At 30.7% G+C, this 22,120-nt stretch overlaps 1 protein-coding gene across 5 annotated transcripts in view; it reads left to right on the forward strand.

The window, feature by feature from the left end:
• Positions 1 to 22,120, forward strand: part of LOC135140229 (relaxin receptor 2) — a 140,171-nt gene that overhangs the window by 23,091 nt on the left and 94,960 nt on the right. For all 5 annotated transcript variants that reach the window (XM_064070701.1, XM_064070699.1, XM_064070702.1 and 2 more), the window contains exons 3-6: positions 17,294 to 17,434; positions 17,483 to 17,566; positions 17,622 to 17,730; positions 17,784 to 17,858. In XM_064070701.1, coding sequence (XP_063926771.1) covers positions 17,294 to 17,434; positions 17,483 to 17,566; positions 17,622 to 17,730; positions 17,784 to 17,858 — 409 coding nt within the window. The remainder of the gene's footprint in view (positions 1 to 17,293; positions 17,435 to 17,482; positions 17,567 to 17,621; positions 17,731 to 17,783; positions 17,859 to 22,120) is intronic.

The following is a 22,120-nucleotide window of genomic DNA, read 5'->3' on the forward strand; positions in this document are numbered from 1 at the left end:
GTCAAAAATGAAACACCTGGGACCTTCAAGATTCTTTGAAACTCTTTAAAAAATTAAACTTCGGGGACCCACAGATGTTTTCAATTTCTGTCAAATATAAAACACCAAAGAAAGCCTTAAAGGATCTTTCAGATTTTTTGAAAAAGGCAGCATTTGGTACCTTGAAAATTCCTCAACGTTTTTCAAAAATAAAATACTAGAGAGCCTCAAGATACTTTCAAGTCGTTTCAACACCTCAAAAATAAGATGTCTGAGATCCACAGTTTTTTTCAAATTCTTTAAAAAATAAAACACCTTTAAGAAGCCTTTAGAAAAGCTTCCTGAATTTTTTAAAAACGACACCATTTGGGACTTTTACAATTCTTCAATCGATTTAAAAAATAAAACACCAAGTAGGATCTTGAATAGCCTTTCATATTCTTCAAGAAAAGTACCACTAGGGACCATCAAGATTTGACGAAATTTTTCAAAAACGAAACACAAGGAACCTCTAAGATTTTTTCTATTTTTTTGACAAACGAAACGTCGGGGACCGAATTTTTTTTTCAAATTCTTTCAAAAATAAAAGACCAGGAAAACTCTTGCAAAGTCTTTTAACTTCTTTCAAAAATGAAACACCAAGGACCTTCAAGATTTTTGAAACTTTTTCATAAATTAAACTTCAGGGCACCACAGATGTTTTCAATTTCCTTCAAATATAAAAACACCAAAGAGAGTCTTGAAAGATCTTTCAGATTTTTTGAAAAAGACACCATTGGGTATCTTTCAAATTCCTCAACTTTTGTCAAAAATAAAACAGCTTTAAAAAGTCTTTTGAAAAGCTTCCTGGATTTTTGAACTTTTAATGATTCTTCAATCTCTTTCAAAAATAAAACACCAAGGAAGGTCTTGAATAGTCTTTCATATTCTTTAAGAAAGATACCATTAGGGATTTATAAAATTCGAAAAAATTTCCAAAAACAAAACACAAAGTACCTTGAAGATTTTTTCTAATTCTTTTAAAGACGAAACGTCGGGCACCAAAAGATTTTGAGGACCAAGAAGACCCTTGCAAAGCCTTTTACCTTCTTTGAAAAACATACCATTGAGAACCTCAAAGATTCATTAACTTCTTTCAAAAATCGGGGACCCACAGATTTTTTTAGATTCGTTAAAATATAGTATACGAATGAGTCTCTTGAAGAGTTTGTCAGATCCCTAAAAAACACAAAATCTTTAGACACTTTTAAAAACCAAAACATCAGGGATCCTCAAAATTTTTTCAAGCCCTTTCTAAAAATTACTTTTGGGGGCCACAGATTCTTTGCGACTCTTTCAAAAACTAAATTTCGGGGATCTACAGCTGTTTTCAAATTTTTTCAGGTATAAAACACCAAGAAGCCTCTTGAACATTATTTCAGATTCTTTAAAAATGACACAATAGGAGGTTTTTAAGATTCTTCAACTTCTTTCAGTAATAAAACACCAGGGCAACTTTGAAGATACTTTAAAAAATACCATTGGCGATTTTTAAGATTCGTCAACCTTTTTGAAAAACAAAACACAAGGGATGCAAATTCCTTCAACTTCTTTCAAAAATAAAACACTAAGGAGCCTTTTGAAAATTCTTTTAGACTCTTTAAAAAAGAATACCATTGGCAATCTTTAAAATACGTTAAGCTCTTTCAAAAACGAAACACCATGTATTATATTAGACTACAAAGAAGCCTTTTGAAGAGATTCAGATTCTTCAAAAAAAACACCTGACCTGAGCCTTAAGATCCACTTTTTAAAAAAGAAAAAACACCAGGAACCCCCAAGATTATTTCAAACCTTTTCGAAATGACGATCGAAAACCAACAGAATCTTCGAAATTCTTTCAAAAACTAGACGTCGGGGATCCATATGTGTTTTCAAATTCTTTCTAATGTGAAACACCAATGAGCGAGCCCCTTGAAGAGTTTTCTAAATTCTGTAAAAATGACTTTCAAGATTCTTCATCCTCTTTCAAAAATAAAACACCAATGATTATTCAAATTTTTTTGAAAATAAAAGACGAAGGAGCGTCTTGAAGAGTCTTTAAGATTATTCAAAATAGATACCATTGCATTGGGGACTTAAGCTTTTTTAACCTGTTTCAAAAACAAAACGAAAGAGACTCCGAAGATCCTTTCAAATTCTTTCAAAAACTAAACGTCGGGGATCCATAGATTTTTTCAAATTCTTTCAAAAATAAAACACCAAAGAACCTCTTGCAGAGTCTTTCAGATTCTTTAAAATACACAAAAAAGATTAAAAATAAGCTTATATTAATAAATTAAGGGAATTCATGATAAGGATGAACAAACAAATTTAGGTAACGTTTACCATTTACACGATATTCTTAAAATGTGTCTAAAATTTTCCATCAATCAATCCAGTAGTTTAGGAAAGATTCTGAATTATTTTTCAATCAAATTTTACAGTTTAAGCACTTAGAATTATTTTAAAACCTCGGAAAATTAGGGATTGCCTGCTTTTTATGGATAGAAGATGATCTGGCATATCAAGAAAAACTGACCAAACTTTTTAGACCAATTTTTTAGTCTAAAATCTACCACGGTCTCGTATAGGGTGGTGTGGCGAATCTATAAAAGTTGATTATGCAAACATTCCTTATTTGGTTTTAATTTGTAACTTACTTATTTAAGTAATTTGGTTTGAAAGAATGAACCACTTCAGAACCGTATTTTTTTTTTTTTTATAAAAAAAGCTATCAGTGATTTATGTGACACTTTATTCGCCTATTTTGAGCTGTTATCATAAAACAAATCGATAAAAAATTAAGCTCGTTTTGCATTTCATCCACGGTCCAAATCGTTTTACGATGAAAGAAAAACCACGGATTAAAAATACCTCTGTTATGGTTAGCTGCGCCGGTCCTTTCATCAAAATGTTATTAATATAAAAGAAAATGTATCTTGTCGGAATAATTATAGATTTACGGCTATAAAAAAGAGCACCGTGACGCCTAAAGTAAATAAAATGGAAATCGAACGCAAACGTAAAAATAAAATGATGTAATTTATCCGCTAGGTAGTTCTAAAAAAAAAAAATCGCACAAACGAATCTATCCATTCCAACTTTTTCTATCAAACTCTTTTCCTCCCAGCGAAAACCCTTTTTTATTCGCCATAAAGCTAAAACTCGGCAGTTTTCTCTAAAAACTCGTAATTATCAAACTTACTTTTATGCATCCGGAGGCAATGAAATGTTTACAGTTGGCAATAATCATTTCAATTTGTGTCTGTCTCGAATAAAACTCGAAATAAAAGAGGAATTAAGCAGAGAGGGTCCATAATAGCCGATAAAAAAGTGAATCAAACCAATCTGGTCTCGGTGGATTTACATTACACTCCGATTTCGACATATTGCAAAACTCATAAAACTCTATCTTGTTGTTTCTCTCACGAGGACCTAATTATGGCCCGAGTAGGCGCGGTATAATTATCCAACACTTGCACTCAACGTAAACTAAATAAAATCACAGCATAAACGTAAACGAGTGAGCTTTAATCAACCTCGAAATATTACAGTATATTTGATCAAGCTCGAAGATCAATATTTCGCGCGAAAATCAAAGGGGGTTTATTGACGTTGTAAATTACCTTTTTGAATTTATCTTCACTTATTAATAATAAAGTACGTGCGAACAGCCAGATTATGATTTTTTAATGCCGGTTTTTAATCCAGCCGAGAAAGGCGTCATTTTTGTGACGTCATAAAATAACAAAGCCATGTTGTTACGAGCACGATTTAATGGAAGCGTGGGAGATGGAGTATGGCGAAAACGTAATAATATATCATGGTCGTTTGTCGTTTTGCTGTTTATCTTTATCCAGAGATCACGTCTTGTAATGTGATTTTGATCTGACGATTTCAACAGCTTTCTCATTTTTTATTCAACACGTGTAGGGCGGGAAGTGGGTTTAATAAAGGGAGTTGTAAAGGGATTATGAAGGAGATTTTCTACGTGTTCGGAGGTGTTTGTTTGTGTGCGTTTTTTTAACTCGCCCTTAAATATTTGAGTATGTAGGAGGCGACGCTATGGGGAGGGGTGAGGTTTTGATTGCGTCCGATCAGTCTGGTGCGGACTGTATGGATGGTTTGAACTTTACGACATTTTTGACATTTTTCTGAGCATCGTCGAAAATTTTCAAGGAATGTCCTAGGTTTTTACGGCGATATTTATTCGACTTTGAACCCAAATGTTTAGAAAACGAGTCGCGTATTTTCCCTGATAGACTTATCACTCCATTAAAAACCCGATTTTCTTCAGAATTTTTCAATTTTTCCGGAGTTGTGGTAAATAAATCTTTAACAAAAATCTATCTCCTAGAAATTTTTGCTAATTTTTAGTTCTCTAAATGTTCATTTTTTTATGAAATTTTTTATTTTTTTTTCGAGCACCGCCAAAATTTACCAAAATAATTTATTTTGCTGATTTCGACGTCCATAAGTTTCAGAGTTTATTTTTTTCGAAAATACCTGCAACGCTTCCCCAATTGCCATAATGAAGTTTGATACATTTTGAGATAATTCAAAATTTCGATTTTGGGTCCAAACGTTTCGAAAATAAATGCTACAATTGCGCTGAATTTTCGATGTTCGCCTGTAATCTTGGTCCGGTACTACCAACACACTGTATTTTTCGTTTCAGTTCCTCGACATCTCTCTTGCAGATTTTTTTTGTATTTTTAGGCAATCTCTCCAAAAGTTCATTTTTTTAATGGCTCTAATAAATTTTTACCCTTTCCTGAAGACCGTCAAAAATTACCAAAAGCATTTATTTTGTTGATTCAACGTCCATAAGTATTTTATGGCTTTATTTTTTCGAAAATTCTTGCTGCAGTTTTTTCAGAAGGTCTACAATGAAATGTGAGAAATTTTGAGTTGACTTCAAAGTCTGGATTTGAATACGAATATTTCGAAAACTAGTCGCTGCATCTATGTTTGGATTATTTTCCCTGATAGATTTACCATTCCCGTGTAAACTAGATTTTTTTCATAATTTTTGGCCACCCAATTTTTCCAGAGTTGAACCAGACAAATCTTTAACAATTAGTTCATGATTGCCCTGACCTTTTCGATGTTTGCTTCAATTTTGATCCGGATCGTTAACACACTATGTTTTTTATACAAGTTGTCGAAATATTTCTCTCAGAATGTTTAATCAACTTCTCCAAAAGCTCAACTTTTTCATAGCCCCTTTATAAAATTTTTGACATTTTTCTGAGCATCGTCAAAAATGTTCAAGGAATTTTCTATAATGATTTCGACTTTCAGAAGGTTTTTACGGCTTTATTTATTCGAAAATTCGTATCATTTTTCCAGAATCGTCAAAATAAAAGGTGAGAAATTTTGAGATGTTTTAAAAACTCGACTTTGAACTCGAATATTTCGAAAACAAGCGCTTTATTCGCTTTGGAATATTGTCCCTGATAGACTGATCACTCCATCAAAAACCCGATTTTCTTCAGAATTTTTCAATTTTTCCAGAGTTTTGGCAAATAAATCTTTGACAAAAATATTGTCGCTATTAACACTATGTTTTTCAATTCATTTCGTCAAAATCTATCTCATAGAAATTTTTGCAAACTTTTAGTTCTCTAAAAGTTGAATTTTTTATGAAATTTTTGATTTTTTTTGAGCACCGTCAAAATTTACGAAAATAATTTATTTTGCTAATTTCGCCGTCCGTAAGTTTCACAAGTTTAATTTTTTCGAAAATACGTGCAACGCTTCCCCAATTGCCATAATGAACTTTGATACATTTTGAGATAATTCAAAATTTCGATTTTGGGTCCAAACGTTTCGAAAATAAATGCTACAATTGCGCTGAATTTTCGATGTTCGCCTGTAATTTTGGTCCGGGACTACCAACACACTATATTTTTCGTTTCAGTTCCTCGACATCTCTTGCAGAATTTTTTTGTATTTTTAAGCAATCTCTCCAAAAGTTCGATTTTTTAATAGCTCTAATAACTTTTTACCCTTTCCTGAAGACCGTCAAAAATTACCAAAAGCATTTATTTTGTTGATTCGACGTCTATAAGTATTTTATGGCTTTATTTTTTCGAAAATTCTTGCTGCAGTTTTTTCAGAAGGTCTACAATGAAATGTGAGAAATTTTGAGTTGACTTCAAAGTTTGAATTTGAATACGAATATTTCGAAAACTAGTCGCTGCATCTATGTTTGGATTATTTTCCCTGATAGACTTACCATTCCCGTGTAAACTAGATTTTTTTCGTGATTTTTGGCCACCCAATTTTTCCAGAGTTGAACCAGACAAATCTTTAACAATTAGTTCAAGATTGCCCTGACATTTTCGATGTTTGCTTCAATTTTGATCCGGATCGTTAACACACTATGTTTTTTATTCAAGTTGTCGAAATATTTCTCTCAGAATGTTTAATCAACTTCTTCAAAAGCTCAACTTTTTCATAGCCCCTTTATAAAATTTTTGACATTTTTCTGAGCATCGTCAAAAATGTTCAAGGAATTTTCTATAATGATTTCGACTTTCAGAAGGTTTTTAAGGCTTTATTTATTCGAAAATTCGTATCATTTTTCCAGAATCGTCAAAATAAAATGTGAGAAATTTTGAGATGTTTTAAAAATTCGACTTTGAACTCGAATATTTAGAAAACAAGCGCTTTATTCGCTTTGGAATATTGTCCCTGATAGACTGATCACTCCATCAAAAACCCGATTTTCTTCAGAATTTTTCAATTTTTCAAGAGTTTTGGTACATAAATCTTTGACAAAAATATTGTCGCTATTAACACTATGTTTTTCAATTCAGTTCGTCAAAATCTATCTCATAGAAATTTTTGCAAACTTTTAGTTCTCTAAAAGTTCAATTTTTTATGATTTTTTTTATTTTTTTTGAGCACCGCCAAAATTTATCAAAATAATTTATTTTGCTGATTTCGACATCCCTAAGTTTCAAGAGTTTAATTTTTCGAAAATACCTGCAGCGCTTCCCCAATTGCCATAATGAAGTTTGATAAATTTTAAGATAATTCAAAATTTCGATTTTGGGTCCAAACGTTTCGAAAATAAATGCTACGATTGTGCTTGAATTTTCGATGTTCGCCTGTAATCTGGGTCCGGGACTACCAACACACAATATATTTCGTTTCAGTTCCTCGACATCTCTCTTGGAGAATTTTTTTGTATTTTAGGCAATTTCTCCAAGAAGTAAATTTTTAATGGCTCTAATAAATTTTTACCTTTTGCTGAAGACCGTCAAAAATTACCAAAAGCATTTATTTGTTGATTCGACGTCCATAATATTTTATGGTTTTATTTCGCCGTACTTTGTGAAAATTTACCCAAAATTTAAATATCATCGAGTAAACGAATCACGAAACCCGATAAATTAAAACTGAAGTTTTCGGTACTTTTTGGAAAAATATCCACTTTCGTTCGTATTCACAGTACCAACACAACACATTTTCACTAATATTTATTAATAATAAATTAGAAATTCGCGAAAATAAGTCAAATCGGAGCTTTGATGTTGCTGCCATCAGACCGAAATCTAAACAAAACACAAGGGGCCGAAAAATGTGACCTTTGCTCAGGTAGCTCACGTGACAGTGACGTCATCGTACGTCACGATGAGATTGCAAAAATTATTTTTCATATTTCGGCCGGGAAATTGCACATTTTCGGAGTTAATTTAATAATATTTAAACAAATTGCTTTGTTTTTAGTAACTTTGCGTTTTTAAGAAAACGGTGTTCGATTTAGTTATCATATATTAACACTTATCGTATTTAAACATTATAAATAATATTAATTATGTTTAAATATTATTTAATTGTATCGTGAAAATGTATAGCTTTGATCGACCAACTTCAATCGTTTTGAAAATTTCCACAAAATTTAAACTTTGTCGAGTAAACGAATCACGGAACTTGATAAATTAAAACTGAAGTCGTACTTACCCTGTTTTCGGTCTTTTTCGGAAAACTATCCATTTTCTTCCGTGTTCACAACAATAGCACAACACATTTTCCCTAATATTTATTAATAATAAATTAGAAATTCGCGAAATTGCTCTACTTTTAGGCCAAAAGGACGCGACGATCTTGTCGCCATCAAACAGAAATTAAAACTGAACACAAAGGACCGAAAAACGTGGCCTTTGGACAGGTAGCTCACGTGACTGTGACGTCATCGCACGTTACGATGAGATTGCAAAAATCATTTTTCATATTTTGGCCGGGAAATTAGACATTTTCAGGATTAACTTAACAATATTTAAACAAATTGCTTTGTTTTTAACACCATCGTGTTTTTAGTAAAACCGTTTTCGGTTTGATTATTTTTATATATTAATAGTTACTTACCATATTTGAACATTATAAATAATATTAATTATGTCTAAATTTTATTTAATTAAATCGTAAACATGTATAGCTTTGACCGATCAACTTCGACCGTTTCGAAATTTTCCCAGAATTTAAACATTATCGAGTAAACGAATCACGGAACTGGATAAATTAAAACTGAAGTCATACTTGCCCGTTTTCAGTCCTTAAAATATCCACTTTCGTTCGTGTTCACAGTACTAACACAACACATTTTCACTAATATTTATTAATAATAATAAATTAAAAATTCGCGAAAAGAAGCCTACATTTAAGCCAAAATATGTTGTCTTTTTTTCTTGGTCGTAATCTTCTTTTCGCAACAGAAAACTTAAAACGTTGTTAAAACAGGAAATATGGATTTTATAATTACGCTCCGCCCCTCAGTCTGGCAACGAATGGAAAATTCATCACGATTAAGAACTGAGATCGGGGTGGGGCTTATATTTTTTTATTGTTTTTTTTTTTAGTTAATACATATAGTTTTCTCTGAACAACACCGTCACTGAAGAACATGTTTGTAATGATGTTATTCGTTGTGAATATTGAAATTCTAAAAAATCGTTATATTTCATATTGTAAATTGTGGCGATGCGAGGGAAGTTCTGTCGAAACGACTTTCGACCAATTTTTTGATACAAGTTGTCGAAATATTTCTCTCAGAATTTTTAGTTAACGTCTTCAAGAGCTCAAATTTTTCATAGCCCCTTTATGAAATTTTTGATATTTTTCGAAAATTTGCAAGGAATTTTCCGTTGATTTCGACCTCCAGAAGTTTTTACGGCATTACATTTTGGTTAGAATTTTACCGTCTATATGATATATTCTTAAAATATTTGTAAAATTTGACAACAACCAGTTCAGTAGTTTGGGATATTAATAATTATCTAGGTAATAAAAATTCCAAATAGACCGCAGACAGACGACAGACAACAGACAGACGGAAACGGGTTATGAAGCATCGAGGAAACCTGAAAGTAGCCGTTCGCCGGATGGCCTAGCTTAGACTCGGGAAGTAAAAATAAGTTGTCAATTCCGGAAAACCGAACATCGAAAGTGAAAACTATAATGATTTTACACTGTTTTTTTTTTTATATTAATTTAGCAGTCAAAATTTTAAACTTCTATCAATCAATTTTGTTTGAAAAGAAAAAGTTAATGTCACATCCATAAAACTAAAAGCGCTATATTTGTTCATTAGTTTTGTAGATTTCTTTGTACGTATTAATTGAGTTTCTAAGTTTTAAATTATTCGTCAAATATTGGAGATACCTAATTAGTGTGGGATTATACTGGGACATCCTGTACAGTTTTAAATAAACTGTTAACTTCAATTTTGCTAATTTTGTTTTTATATGGTAACCCTTTATATTAAAACAAAATAGAGAATGACAACTGATGAAAGAACAATAAAAACACTGTCAAAGACAGCCAGGGATTTTTTAAAGTTTTTTATGAAAGTCTGGATGCCTAGGGGAAAAAGCAAGGCGGACTCATAAATCATAAGTACAGGAGAATGTTAGTTTATAATATTTTTCAATACTTCGATTCATCAAATTTTCAGTTTGCAATTTTTCGTTTCAGCTTTTTATTTTCTACATTTTTACAATTTTTACAATTTTATACATTTTTCATTGTTGCGATTTTATAATTTTTTGTTTTTTTCAATGATCTGATTTTATAATCAGTGAAAAATTAAAGTTTTTTCGATTTCTAATCTTTTGGTTTTCACGTTTAAATTTTCCAATTCTTCAATTTTTAGATGTTGTAAATTTTCGATTTAAAATTTCTTGAGTTTTCAGTTTTTAATTTTTCAATTTTTCGATTCTTCAAATTTTTGATTTGCAATTGCAATTTTCATTTTAAAATTTTTCAGTTTTTCGATTTTCCAATGTTTGGATGGTTAGTTTTTAGATTCTGCAAATTTTCGATTTGTAATTTCACGACAATTTTTAATAATTAGACTTTTCGATTTTTCACTTTTTCGTTTCGGTTTCTCATTCTCCATATTTTTTCAATTTTTCGGTTTTTCGGTGTTTTGATTTTATGATTTTTCTTTTTTTAATGTGAAAATTTTTAATTTTTGGATTTTTCGATATCTATATGTGTAATTTTCGTGTTTTCAAGTTAAAATTTTTCAGTTTTCAGTTTTTAATTTTTCAATTCCTCGATTCTTCAATTTTTCAATTTTTCAGTCTTGCGATATTATAATTTTTTATTTTTTCAATGATCTGTTTTTATAATTTTTCTTTTGTCAGCAAAAAATTTTCAATTTTTGGATTCATCAATACTTCGATTTGTAATTTTTTGAGTTTTCACGTTAAAATTTTTCAATTTTTCAATTTTTAGATTTTGTATTTTTTCGATTAAAATTTCTTGAGTTTTTAATTTTTCAAGTTTACGATTCTTCAAATTTTCGATTTGCAATTTTTCGTTTCTGGTTTTTATTTGCTACATTTTTACAATTTTTCGACTTTTTAGTGTTTGGATTTTATAATTTTTTGTTGTTTCAATCTAAATTTTTTAATTTTTCGTAATTCTTCAATTTTTCAGTGTTGCCATTTTATAATTTTCTGTTTTTTTAATGATCTGATTTTATAATTTTTCTTCCATCAGTGAAAAATTTTCAATTTTTGGATTTATCAAAACTTCGATTTGTAATTTTTTGAGTTTTCTCGTTAAAATTTTTCAATTTTTCAATTTTTAGATTTTGTACTTTTTCTATAAAATATCTTTGGGTGTTCAGTTTTTAATTTTTCAATTTCTCGATTCTTCGAATTTTCGATTTGCAATTTTTCGCTTCAGTTTTTTATTTTCTACATTTTTACAATTTTTAGATTTTTCAGTGTTGCGATTTTATAATTTTTTTGTTTTTTCAATCTTAATTTTTTGAGTTTTTCGTTTTTACAATTTTTCGGTTTACAATTTTAATTTTTTTTCGTTTCGTCAATTTTTCAGTTTTCGATTATCCAACTTTTGAATGTTTCAGTTTTTAAATTCTGCAATTTTTCGATTTGTTATTTCACAAATTTCCAATTTTGAATAATTAAATTTTTCGATTTGTAAATTTTCGTTTCGGTTTCTCCTTTTCTTTATTTTTTTAATTTTTAAATCTTTGCTTTTTGAGTTTTACGATTGTGCATTTTTTGCTACTTTACAATGATCGTTTTTTAAATTTATAGATGATATTTTAATTTTTCGTGGTTTCAATTAATCGATTTTTTATTTTTTTCGTTTCTTTTATTGTGCGATTTAGAATTTTGACTGTTTCCAATTTTTCGATATTTCACTTTTTTCGCCCCCGATCTGCAATTTTTTGTTTAAATTTTTTCCATTTTCGATTTTTTAATTTTTTGTTTCTTCAGTTTTTCGATTTGCAATTTTTCCATTTTATCGTTTTTCGATTTTTAAATTTTATCGTTTTTGCAGCTTTTTTGACATTTATTCGAAAATTCGTATCGTTTTTCCAGAATCGTCAAAATAAAATGTGAGAAATTTTGAGATGTTTTAAAAATTCGGCTTTGAACCCGAATATTTAAAAAACGAGTCGCTGTATCCGCTTTGGAATATTTTCCCCGATAGACTTATCACTCCAGCAAAAACCCAATTTTATTCAGAATTTTTCAATTTTTCCGGAGTTCTGGTAAATAAATCTTTAACAAAAATATTACCGCTATTAACACTATGTTTTTCGATTCAGTTCGTCAAAATCTATTTCATAGAAATTTTTGCTAACTTTTAGTTTTATGAAAGTTCATTTTTTTTATGAAATTTTTTATTTTTTTTGAGCACCGCCAAAATTTACCAAAATAATTTATTTGGCTGATAAAATACCTGCAGCGCTTCCCCAATTGCCATAATGAAGTTTGATAAATTTTAAGATAATTCAAAATTTCGATTTTGGGTCCAAACGTTTCGAACATAAATGCTACGATTGTGCTTGAATTTTCGATGTTCGCCTGTAATCTGGGTCCGGGACTACCAACACACAATATATTTCGTTTCAGTTCCTCGACATTTCTTTTGCAGAATTTCTTTGTATTTTTAGGCAATCTCTCCAAAAGTTCAATTTTTTAATGGCTCTAATAAATTTTTACCCTTTCCTGAGGACCGTCAAAAATTATTACCAAAGGCATTTATTTTGTTGATTCGACGTCCATAAGTATTTTATGGCTTTATTTTTTCGAAAATTCTTGCTGCATATGTTTTCAGAATGTCTAAAATGAAATGTGAGAAATTTTGAGATAACTTCAAAGTTTGAATTTGAGTACGAATATTTCGAAAACTAATCGCTGCTTCGATGTTTGGATTATTTTTCCTGATAGACTCACCATTCCCGTGTTAACTCGATTTTTTTCATAATTTTTGGCCACCCAATTTTTCCGGAGTTGAGCTAGATAAATCTTTAACAATTATATCACGATTGCTCCGGCATTTTCGATGTTTGCCTCAATTTTGATCCGGATCGTTAACACACAATGGTTTTTGACACTTTTCTGAGCATCGTCGAAAATTTTCAAGGAATTTTCTATGTTGATTTCGACCTCCAAAAGGTTTTTACGGCTTTATTTATTCGAAAATTCGTACAATTTTTCAAGAATCGTCAAAGTAAAATGTGAGAAATTTTGAGATGTTTTAAAAATTCGACTTTGAACCCGAATATCTAGAAAACGAGTCGCTGTATCCACTTTGGAATATTTTCCCTGATAGACTTATCACTCCATCGAAAATCCGATTTTCTTCAGAATTTTTTCAATTTTTTCGGAGTTGTGGTAAATAAATCTTTAACAAAAATATTATCACTATTAACACTATGTTTTTTGTTTCAGTTCGTCAAAATCGATCTGATAGAAATTTTTGCTAATTTTTAGTTCTCTAAAAGTTCAATTATTTATGAAATTTTTGATTTTTTTTTAGCACCGCCAAAATTTACCAAAATAATTTATTTTGCTGATTTCGACATCCCTAAGTTTCAAGAGTTTAATTTTTCGAAAATACCTGCAGCGCTTCCCCAATTGCCATAATGAAGTTTGATAAATTTTGAGATAATTCAAAATTTCGATTTTGGGTCCAAACGTTTCGAAAATAAATGCTACGATTGTGCTTGAATTTTCGATGTTCGCCTGTAATCTTCGTTCGGGACTACCAACACACTGTATTTTTCGTTTCAGTTCCTGGACATATCTCTTGCAGAATTTTTTTGTATTTTAGGCAATTTCTCCAAGAGTTAAATTTTTAATGGCTCTAATAAATTTTTACCTTTTACTGAAGACTGTCAAAAATTACCAAAAGCATTTATTTTGTTGATTCGACGTCCATAAGTATTTTAAGGCTTTGTTTCGCCGTACTTTGTGAAAATTTCCCCAAAATTTAAATATCATCGAGTAAACGAATCACGAAACCCGATAAATTAAAACTGAAGTTTTCGGTACTTTTTGGAAAAATATCCACTTTCGTTCGTGTTCACAGTATCAACACAACACATTTTCACTAATATTTATTAATAATAAATTAGAAATTCGCGAAAATAAGTCAAAGCGGAGCTTTGTTGTTGCTGCCATCAGACCGAAATCTAAACAAAACACAAGGGGCCGAAAAATGTGACCTTTGCTCAGGTAGCTCACGTGACAGTGACGTCATCGTACGTCACGATGAGATTGCAAAAATTATTTTTCATATTTCGGCCGGGAAATTGCACATTTTCGGGGTTAATTTAATAATATTTAAACAAATTGCTTTGTTTTTAGGAACTTTGTGTTTTTAAAAAAACTGTGTTCGATTTAATTATCATATATTAATACGTATCGTATTTAAATGTTATAAATAATGTTAATTATATTTAAATATTACTTAATTATGTCGTGAAAATTTATAGCTTTGATCAACCACCTTCAATCGTTTTGAAAATTTCCCCAAAATTTAAACTTTGTCGAGTAAACGAATCACGGAAATTGCTCTACTTTTACGCCAAAAGGACGCGACGATCTTGTCGCCATCAAACATTAATTAAAACTGAACACAAAGGACCGAAAAACGTGACCTTTGGACAGGTAGCTCACGTGACAGTGACGTCATCGCACGTCACGATGAGATGGCAAAAATTATTTTTCATATTTTGGCCGGGAAATTAAAACATTTTCAGGATTAACTTAACAATATTTAAACAAATTGCTTTGTTTTTAATACCATCGTCTTTTTAGTAAAACGGTTTTCGGTTTGATTATCATATATTAATAGTTACTTACCGTATTTGGACATAATAAATAATATTAATTATGTCTAAATTTTATCTAATTATATCGTGAAAATGTATAGCTTTGACCGATCAACTTCAACCGTTTCGAGATTTTTTCCAAAATTTAAACATTGTCGAATAAACGAATCATGGAACCCGATAAATTAAAACTCAAGTCGTACTTACCCCGTTTCCAGTCCTTTTCGGAAAAATATCCATTTTCTTTCATGTTCACAGCACCAACAACACATTTTCACTAATATTTATTAATAATAAATTAGAAATCCGCAAACCGAGCCCTACTTGTAAGCCAAACCGAAGCTCCAATGTTGCTGCCATCAGACCGAAATCTAAACTGAACACTAGGGGCCGAAAAATGCGACCTTTGAACAGGTAGCTCACGTGACAGTGACGTCATCGTACGTCACGATGAGGTTGCAAAAATTATCTTTCTTATTTTGACCGGGAAATTGCACATTTTCGGGGTTAACTTAATAATATTTAAACAAATTGCTCTGTTTTTAGTAACTTTGCGTTTTGAAGAAAACGGTATTCGATTTAATCATCATACATTAATACTTATCGTATTTACACATAATAAATAAAATTAATTATGTTTAAATATTATTTAATTATATCGTGAAAATGTATAGCTTTGAAAATTTCCCCAAAATTTAAACTTTGTCGAGTAAACGAATCACGGAACCTGATAAATTAAAACTGAAGTCGTACTTCCCCGTTTTCGGTCCTTTTCGGAAAAATATCTACTTTCGTTCGTGTTCACAGTACTAACACAACACACTTTCACAAATATTTATTAATAATAAATCAGAAATTCGCGAAAAGAAGTCTACATTTTTCTGTTGATTTCGACTTAATGTTCTTTAATGAAAATAATAATCATCAAACGATATTATAATATTTCATATTAACTGTGCAGACGGAACGAACGACCATGATATTTACTTACCTTCTCCCATTGTTATTGAATAGTTCTCTAAAAATAATTTTACTGGTGTTCATTTATTTGTTTAGAAAGCCTAAAATTTTAAAAATAACATCTTTATGACCACAACAGAGGTACAAATTTACTTCAACGTGATGAAGTGATAATAATTAACCAAACGGAAAAGTAGGTTTGTGTTTTACATAAATCACACACTACAGACCTAAAATTTATTATCCAGCTTCGTTTCCCCCTAATTCGCTCTTGTACTTTTTTTCACATGATTGTTCGCACGTTTTCGCAAACGTAGTTTATTTATCTTACTGTGATTTATTTTACTTCGAAACGAACTGTAAAACTGAGTTCCTAGTGTTGTTAAATTATTTCGGCTGTCGTCGATGCTTTGTAACGAAGATAAATTCCGCTCCAAGACAACGAAGTAAAAACCCAAAGCGAACGAGAAAAATCTTAATAACACACTTCGCATGATGATTACGCGCAGCAGCTGCCCCTAAGCAAACAATTGTCTAATCATTCCTGGCTTACCCCACAATTACCCCTCAAAAATCTCCCTTAATCAGCCCCATTGTTTCTCGACACGTGTAATCGGCACCATCGTGGCCATTTCCATGGCCACCATAATCCGAGGACCTTATCCGTCTGACGAAATAAATAATTAAGCGAACGCAAAATGCAAATTTTGATTAGGTAATTTACTCCTGGAATTGCCCCTTTGATTTGTTACGTAACATACTTTCGATCAGCGATCTAATTTTGCCTTTTAATTTCCATCTTTTGAAAATATTAACGAGCTTGCTTCTTTCTTTCGGGCAAGCTATTAAGCGACTTTTTATCAGAATTAATTGTGCGATAAGAATTTGTCATTCGATGGCAGCTGCGACGCAAATTGGTACCGACTGACGGATCTGAGGGCATGTTTGGGAATTTTAAGGGTTGCTCTCCCGCAGGGGCGGCTTTATTGACCTCGGGTGGCTTTTACGTTTGAAGGATAAGAAATGGAGGATCGATGTGGGTGTTTGAAGATGTTTCTGTGTAGAAGTGGATGTTTTTAATATCGAGCCAACACTTTAGTACGCTTCAAACTTTACTATTACTCACACCGGGATACGTAATACAATATTCTAATACTCTTCCTGCAAAAATCGCAACTGCCTAAGCAGCTAAGTGTTAGAACTTAATAAACCCGCTCCTAAAATTAAATTCGCCTGCGAGCTCCCCTAAGAAACTATGTTTAATTACTGATGAATACAACCAAAACCGTGGGAATAAACTTCAGCTAACTAAAGCCAAAATTAACTTCATAAACTGTAATTAGCTTTTATTCGCAATGTTCGAAGCTAGATTATCAGAAACGTGTTTTAATAGCAGCTACAATTTCAAAACTTGCTAGGGATGATCCTGAAATCGAAAAATTGTCGCCCTTCTATCGATTCGAGTGTTTAAACTTTAACCCCAAGTAATTACGAATGAAATAAAGCTCGTAACGAATTTAAGGGTGTTTTGCGAGGAGTTATTATCCTCAGAACGGCTTTAATTCTATACATTAACTGCTGTACTGATCCTTATTAAAGCTTCGTTTACGGTTTTTTAAACTGCTGAAGGCGTTTTGCTAAATTCCCTCGAATTCGGGTATTAAAAATGTATACGTAATAAGGCGCAACTTGTCATTAAATCGAGCTTTTACTCCGTAGGGGAAGTCAGCAACGACAGTGAAGTGTGCGGGAACGGGAAATTCCTGTGCGAAAACTCCACCGAGTGTCTTCTGATAAATAAATACTGCGACGGAAACAGAGATTGTCCTGATGGTAGCGATGAAGACGAAGTCAAGTGCAGTAAGTAATTTTTTAATTTTTAATTAAATAATTAAAAAAAATGTACAGGGGACAAAGAAGACGACAAATTTTGGGACCACATGTTCCAAAAAAGACCCTGGGCTGAAAACGACCACCACCCAAAAATATGCAGTAAGTTTTCAGCCAGTAGTTTTGAAAATTTTCACCAACTATATATTTTCTATAGACTTTTCATACAACGGCAGCTGCATGTGCAGAAAACGCGACTTATTTTGTGGCCAACAGGGACTAAAAATAATACCCGAAGACCTACCAGACGAAGATATAGACTTATTGTAAGCCACTTTATCTATAGTTCGTTCCTTCAATTGATGCACTATTTTTTCAGAGACCTTGAGGTGAACGAGTTCGGCTACCTTAGCCGCGACCTCCTCAAGCCGGTCCCCCCCAACGTCGCCAAAATGTAAGTCCGCACTATTATTATCAATGGAAATTTTTCCCGCGTCTCCCCTAGCCGCGCTCGATTAATTATCGCCCGTTAATTAATATTAAATGTTATTTATGGAAAAGCGTGCACTCCATAAAATTTCAATAGGAAATTGAAACCGCCACCGCTCGATCCATCACTGTCGAAAAAACGAAACGTCCGAAGATAGTCAGTCCAAGGACTTTTCAAAAGTGATAAGGAGCAAAGGCGGTCTTTGTTTAATAAATGATCTACCTGAAGCATTATTTTAATATTCTAATGGATTGCTTCGAGTGTTCTTGCATAAATTCCTTTTAAAATATTACCTGTCACGACGCAGGGACGGGATTAATCAAAATTATCACAACTTGTTGGTCAATTTGGGGCTGCTGTGTCAATTAGGAGTTTCGGCGTGGTCGCACTAGATAAAGACTAGCGAATGATTTCGTAGTCGTTTAATTAAATCACTATTCGTGTTCATGTTGATGTTAATTTGCTTATTTTTAATTATACGTCGCCGGCATTTCTTATTCAGGTGCGTCTCTTTGTTTCCTCTCCAGGGTTGTTTGTTATTTATCGCGCTTGCAAAAACTGTTTTCTTACACAGACAGTTCGCAGAACGGATGAAAAAGTTATTTGTAACTCGATTTTCTTGCTGCTGTTGTTTATTCGCTCATCTTGTAAGTTGGGTTAATGTGGCGCAAACTTTGAGGTCGCAGAATATAGTAGCCGTTTTATCTTTATTGAAAGCGAAAAAAATATTTAAATAAAAAATTATGAACTGCGAATATTGAAATAATATTTGAGCTAAATGGTTCATACAAAGTGACGCTATTGTTTGAGTCATCAGATTTTATACCAATATACGTGCACTGGTTTGCGGAGGACGCCGGGGCTTGAAAATTTTAGAATACAGTAATGTTGCGTCCGCCTGTATTTAATAATGATAAAATAATAATTGTCATAATAACATCGACTTACTCACAATAAAAAATATAAAAAAATAAAATTTAAATATAGAAATGTCGAAAAACTGGAAATTCAAATAACCGAAAAGACGATTAATCGAAAAACTGAGAAATGGAGAAATGGAAATCGAAAATTTGAAAAAATCGTGAAATCAGGACATCAAAAAAAAAAGAAATAAATAAAAAAGATCGATAAGTCGAGAAATGTAAAAATCGAAAAATTGAAGATATCGAAATAGCTAAAAATCGAAAAATGGGAAAATTCAAAATTGAAAAATCTCAGAACTAACAGAGAAATCGAAAAATCCAAAAATTTAGAAACGCCAAAAATTAAAAAATTGAAAAATCAAAATATCGAAAGGTTGAGAAACCGAAACAACAAAAAAGTGAAAAATCTATAATTTAAAAATAGGACAAATTGAAATTTTAAGAATTCGAGCAATCAAAACGTGAACAAATCGAAAAATCAAAAAACTTTAAATCGTAATACATATTGAAAAATCCCAAAATTGAAAAATCCCAAAACTTAAATATCGAAAAATTGGAAATGCGAAAAATCGAAAAGTCAAAAAATGAAAAAAATCGATAAATCCAGAAATTGAGGAGTCGAAAAATCCAAAAATTTAGAAACTCCAAAAATTGAAAAATTTAAATACGTACATCCCAAAACTGAACAGTTGAAAATTTGAAAAATCGAAAAATCGAAAGGATAAATTATCGAAAATGTGAGAAACCGAAAAGTCGAAATCGAAAAATTCAAACATCGCGAAATCGAAACATCAAAATCGGTAAGTCGAGAAGTCGAAAAATCCAAAAATGGGAAAATTGAAAATGGAAAGATATAAACGTAAAAAACCCTATAAATCGAAAACTGAATAATCAAAATATTGAAAAACTGAAAAAATAATTCCGAGAAATTGTAAAACTTTAATAGACACCGAAAAATCGGAAAATTAAAAAGTCGATTCATCCAGAAATTGAGAAAACGAAAAATCCAAAAATTTAGAAACGCCAAAATTTAAAAAAATTGAAAAATCAAAAAAATCTAAAAAGAGACGACAGAAAATCGAAAGATTGAGAAATCGAAACAACAAAAAAGTTAAAAATCTAAAATTTAAAAATTCCAAAAATTGAAATTTTAAGAAATCGAGCAATCAAAACATCAACAAATCGAAAAATCAAAAACTGAAAAATCGAACAGTGTAAGATTTAAAAATTCGCAAAATTTTGAAAAATCGAATAAGTACAAATAAAAAAAAACGCAAAGTCGAAAAATCTAAAAATTTTAAAATCGAAACGTATTGATTGAAAAATCCTAAAATTGAAAAATTTCAAAACTTAAACATTGAAAATTTGAGAAATCGAAAAATTGGAAAGGCGAAAAATCGAAAAGTCAAAAAATTAAAAATTATTGATTAATCCAGAAATTGAGAAATCGAAAAATTTTAAAATTTAGAAACGCCAAAAATGGAAGAATTTAAATACAAACATAAATCCCAAAACTGAAAAGTTGAAAATTTGGAAAATCGAAACATCGAAAGGATAAATTATCGAAAAAGTGAAAAATCGAGAAGTCGAAATCGAAATACAGAAATGTCGCAAAACTGGAAATTCGAATAATCGAAAAGGCGAATAATCGAAAAACTGAGAAATTGAGAAATGGAAATCGAAAATTTGAAAAAATCGCGAAATCAGAACATCGAAAAAAAAGAAATAAATAAAAAAGATCGATAAGTCGAGAAATGTAAAAATCGAAAAATTGAGATATCGAAATAGCTAAAAATCGAAAAATGAGAAAATTCAAAATTGAAAAATCTTAAAACTAACAGAGAAACCGAAAAATCCGAAAATTAAAAAATCGATTAATCCAAAAATTGAGAAAACGAAAAATCCAAAAATTTAGAAACGCCAAAAATTAAAAAATTGAAAAATCAAAAAATTTAAAAAGAGACGGCAGAAAATCGAAAAGTTGAGAAATCGAAACAAAAAAGTGAAAAATCGAAAATTTAAAAATTCGAAAAACTGAAATTTTAAGAAATCGAGCAATCAAAACATCAACAGATCGAAAAATTAAAAACTGAAAAATCGAACAGTGTAAGATTTAAAAATTCGCAATATTTTGAAAAATCGAATAAGTACAAATAAAAAAAACCACAAAGTCGAAAAATCTATAAATTTTAAAACCGAAAAAAAATCCCAAAATTAAAAAATTTCAAAACTTAAACATTGAAAATTTGAGAAATCGAAAAACTGAAAAATCGAAAAATCGGAAAGGCGAAAAATCGAAAAGTCGAAAAATAAAAAAAAATCGATAAATTAAGAAATTGAAAAATCTAAAAATCCAAAAATTTAGGAACTCCAAAAATTGAAAAATTTAAATACATAAATCCCAAAACTGAAAAGTTGAAAATTTGGAAAATCGAAAAATTGAAAGATAAATTATCGAAAAATTGAGAAATCGTGAAATCGAAATCGAAAAATTGAAACATCGCGAAATCGAAACATCAAAAGCGGTAAGTCGAGAAGTCGAAAAATGGGAAAATTTAAAATGGAAAGATTTAAACGTAAAAAATCGTATAAATCGAAAACTGAATAATCAAAATATTGAAAAACTGAAAAATTAACTCCGAAAAATTGAAAAATCGAAAAATCGAAAAATGAGAAGGCAAAAAGTTGAAAGATTGAGAAAGCGAAGTAACAAAAAAATTTAAAAATTCGAAAAATTGAAAATGCAAAATGTCGAACAATGTAAACGCCAACAGATTGAAAAATCAAAAAACTAAAAAATTAAAAAATGTAAGATTTAAAAAGTCACAATTTTGAAAAATCGAATAAGTAAAAAATAAAAAAAAACACAAAGTCGAAAAATCTAAAAATTTAAACATCGAAAGACATTGAAAAATCCCAAAACTGAAAAATTCCAAAACTTAAACATTAAAAGTTTGAGAAATCGAAAAATTGAGAAATCGAGAAATCGGAAAGACGAAAAATTGAAAAGTCGAAAAATTAAACAATCGATTAATCGAGAAATTCAGAAATCGGAAAATCCAAAAATTTAGATACACCAAAAACTGAAAATTTGGAAAATCGAAAAATTGAAAAGATGAATTATCGAAAAACTGAGAAATCGAGAAATCGAAATCGAAAAATTGAAAAATAGCGAAATCGAAAGGTTAGAAGTTGTAAAACCGAAAATTGAGATATCGAAATAGCCAAAGATCGAAAAAATGGGAAAATTCAAAATTGGAAGATTTAAACCCGATAAATCGAAAATTGAAAAATCGAAATATC

This window comes from Zophobas morio, unplaced genomic scaffold (genome assembly GCF_036711695.1).
Source record: "Zophobas morio isolate AGI-343-1 ecotype UQ-CSIRO unplaced genomic scaffold, CSIRO_AGI_Zmor_V1 ptg000038l, whole genome shotgun sequence".
Taxonomy (NCBI): Eukaryota; Metazoa; Arthropoda; class Insecta; order Coleoptera; family Tenebrionidae; genus Zophobas; species Zophobas morio.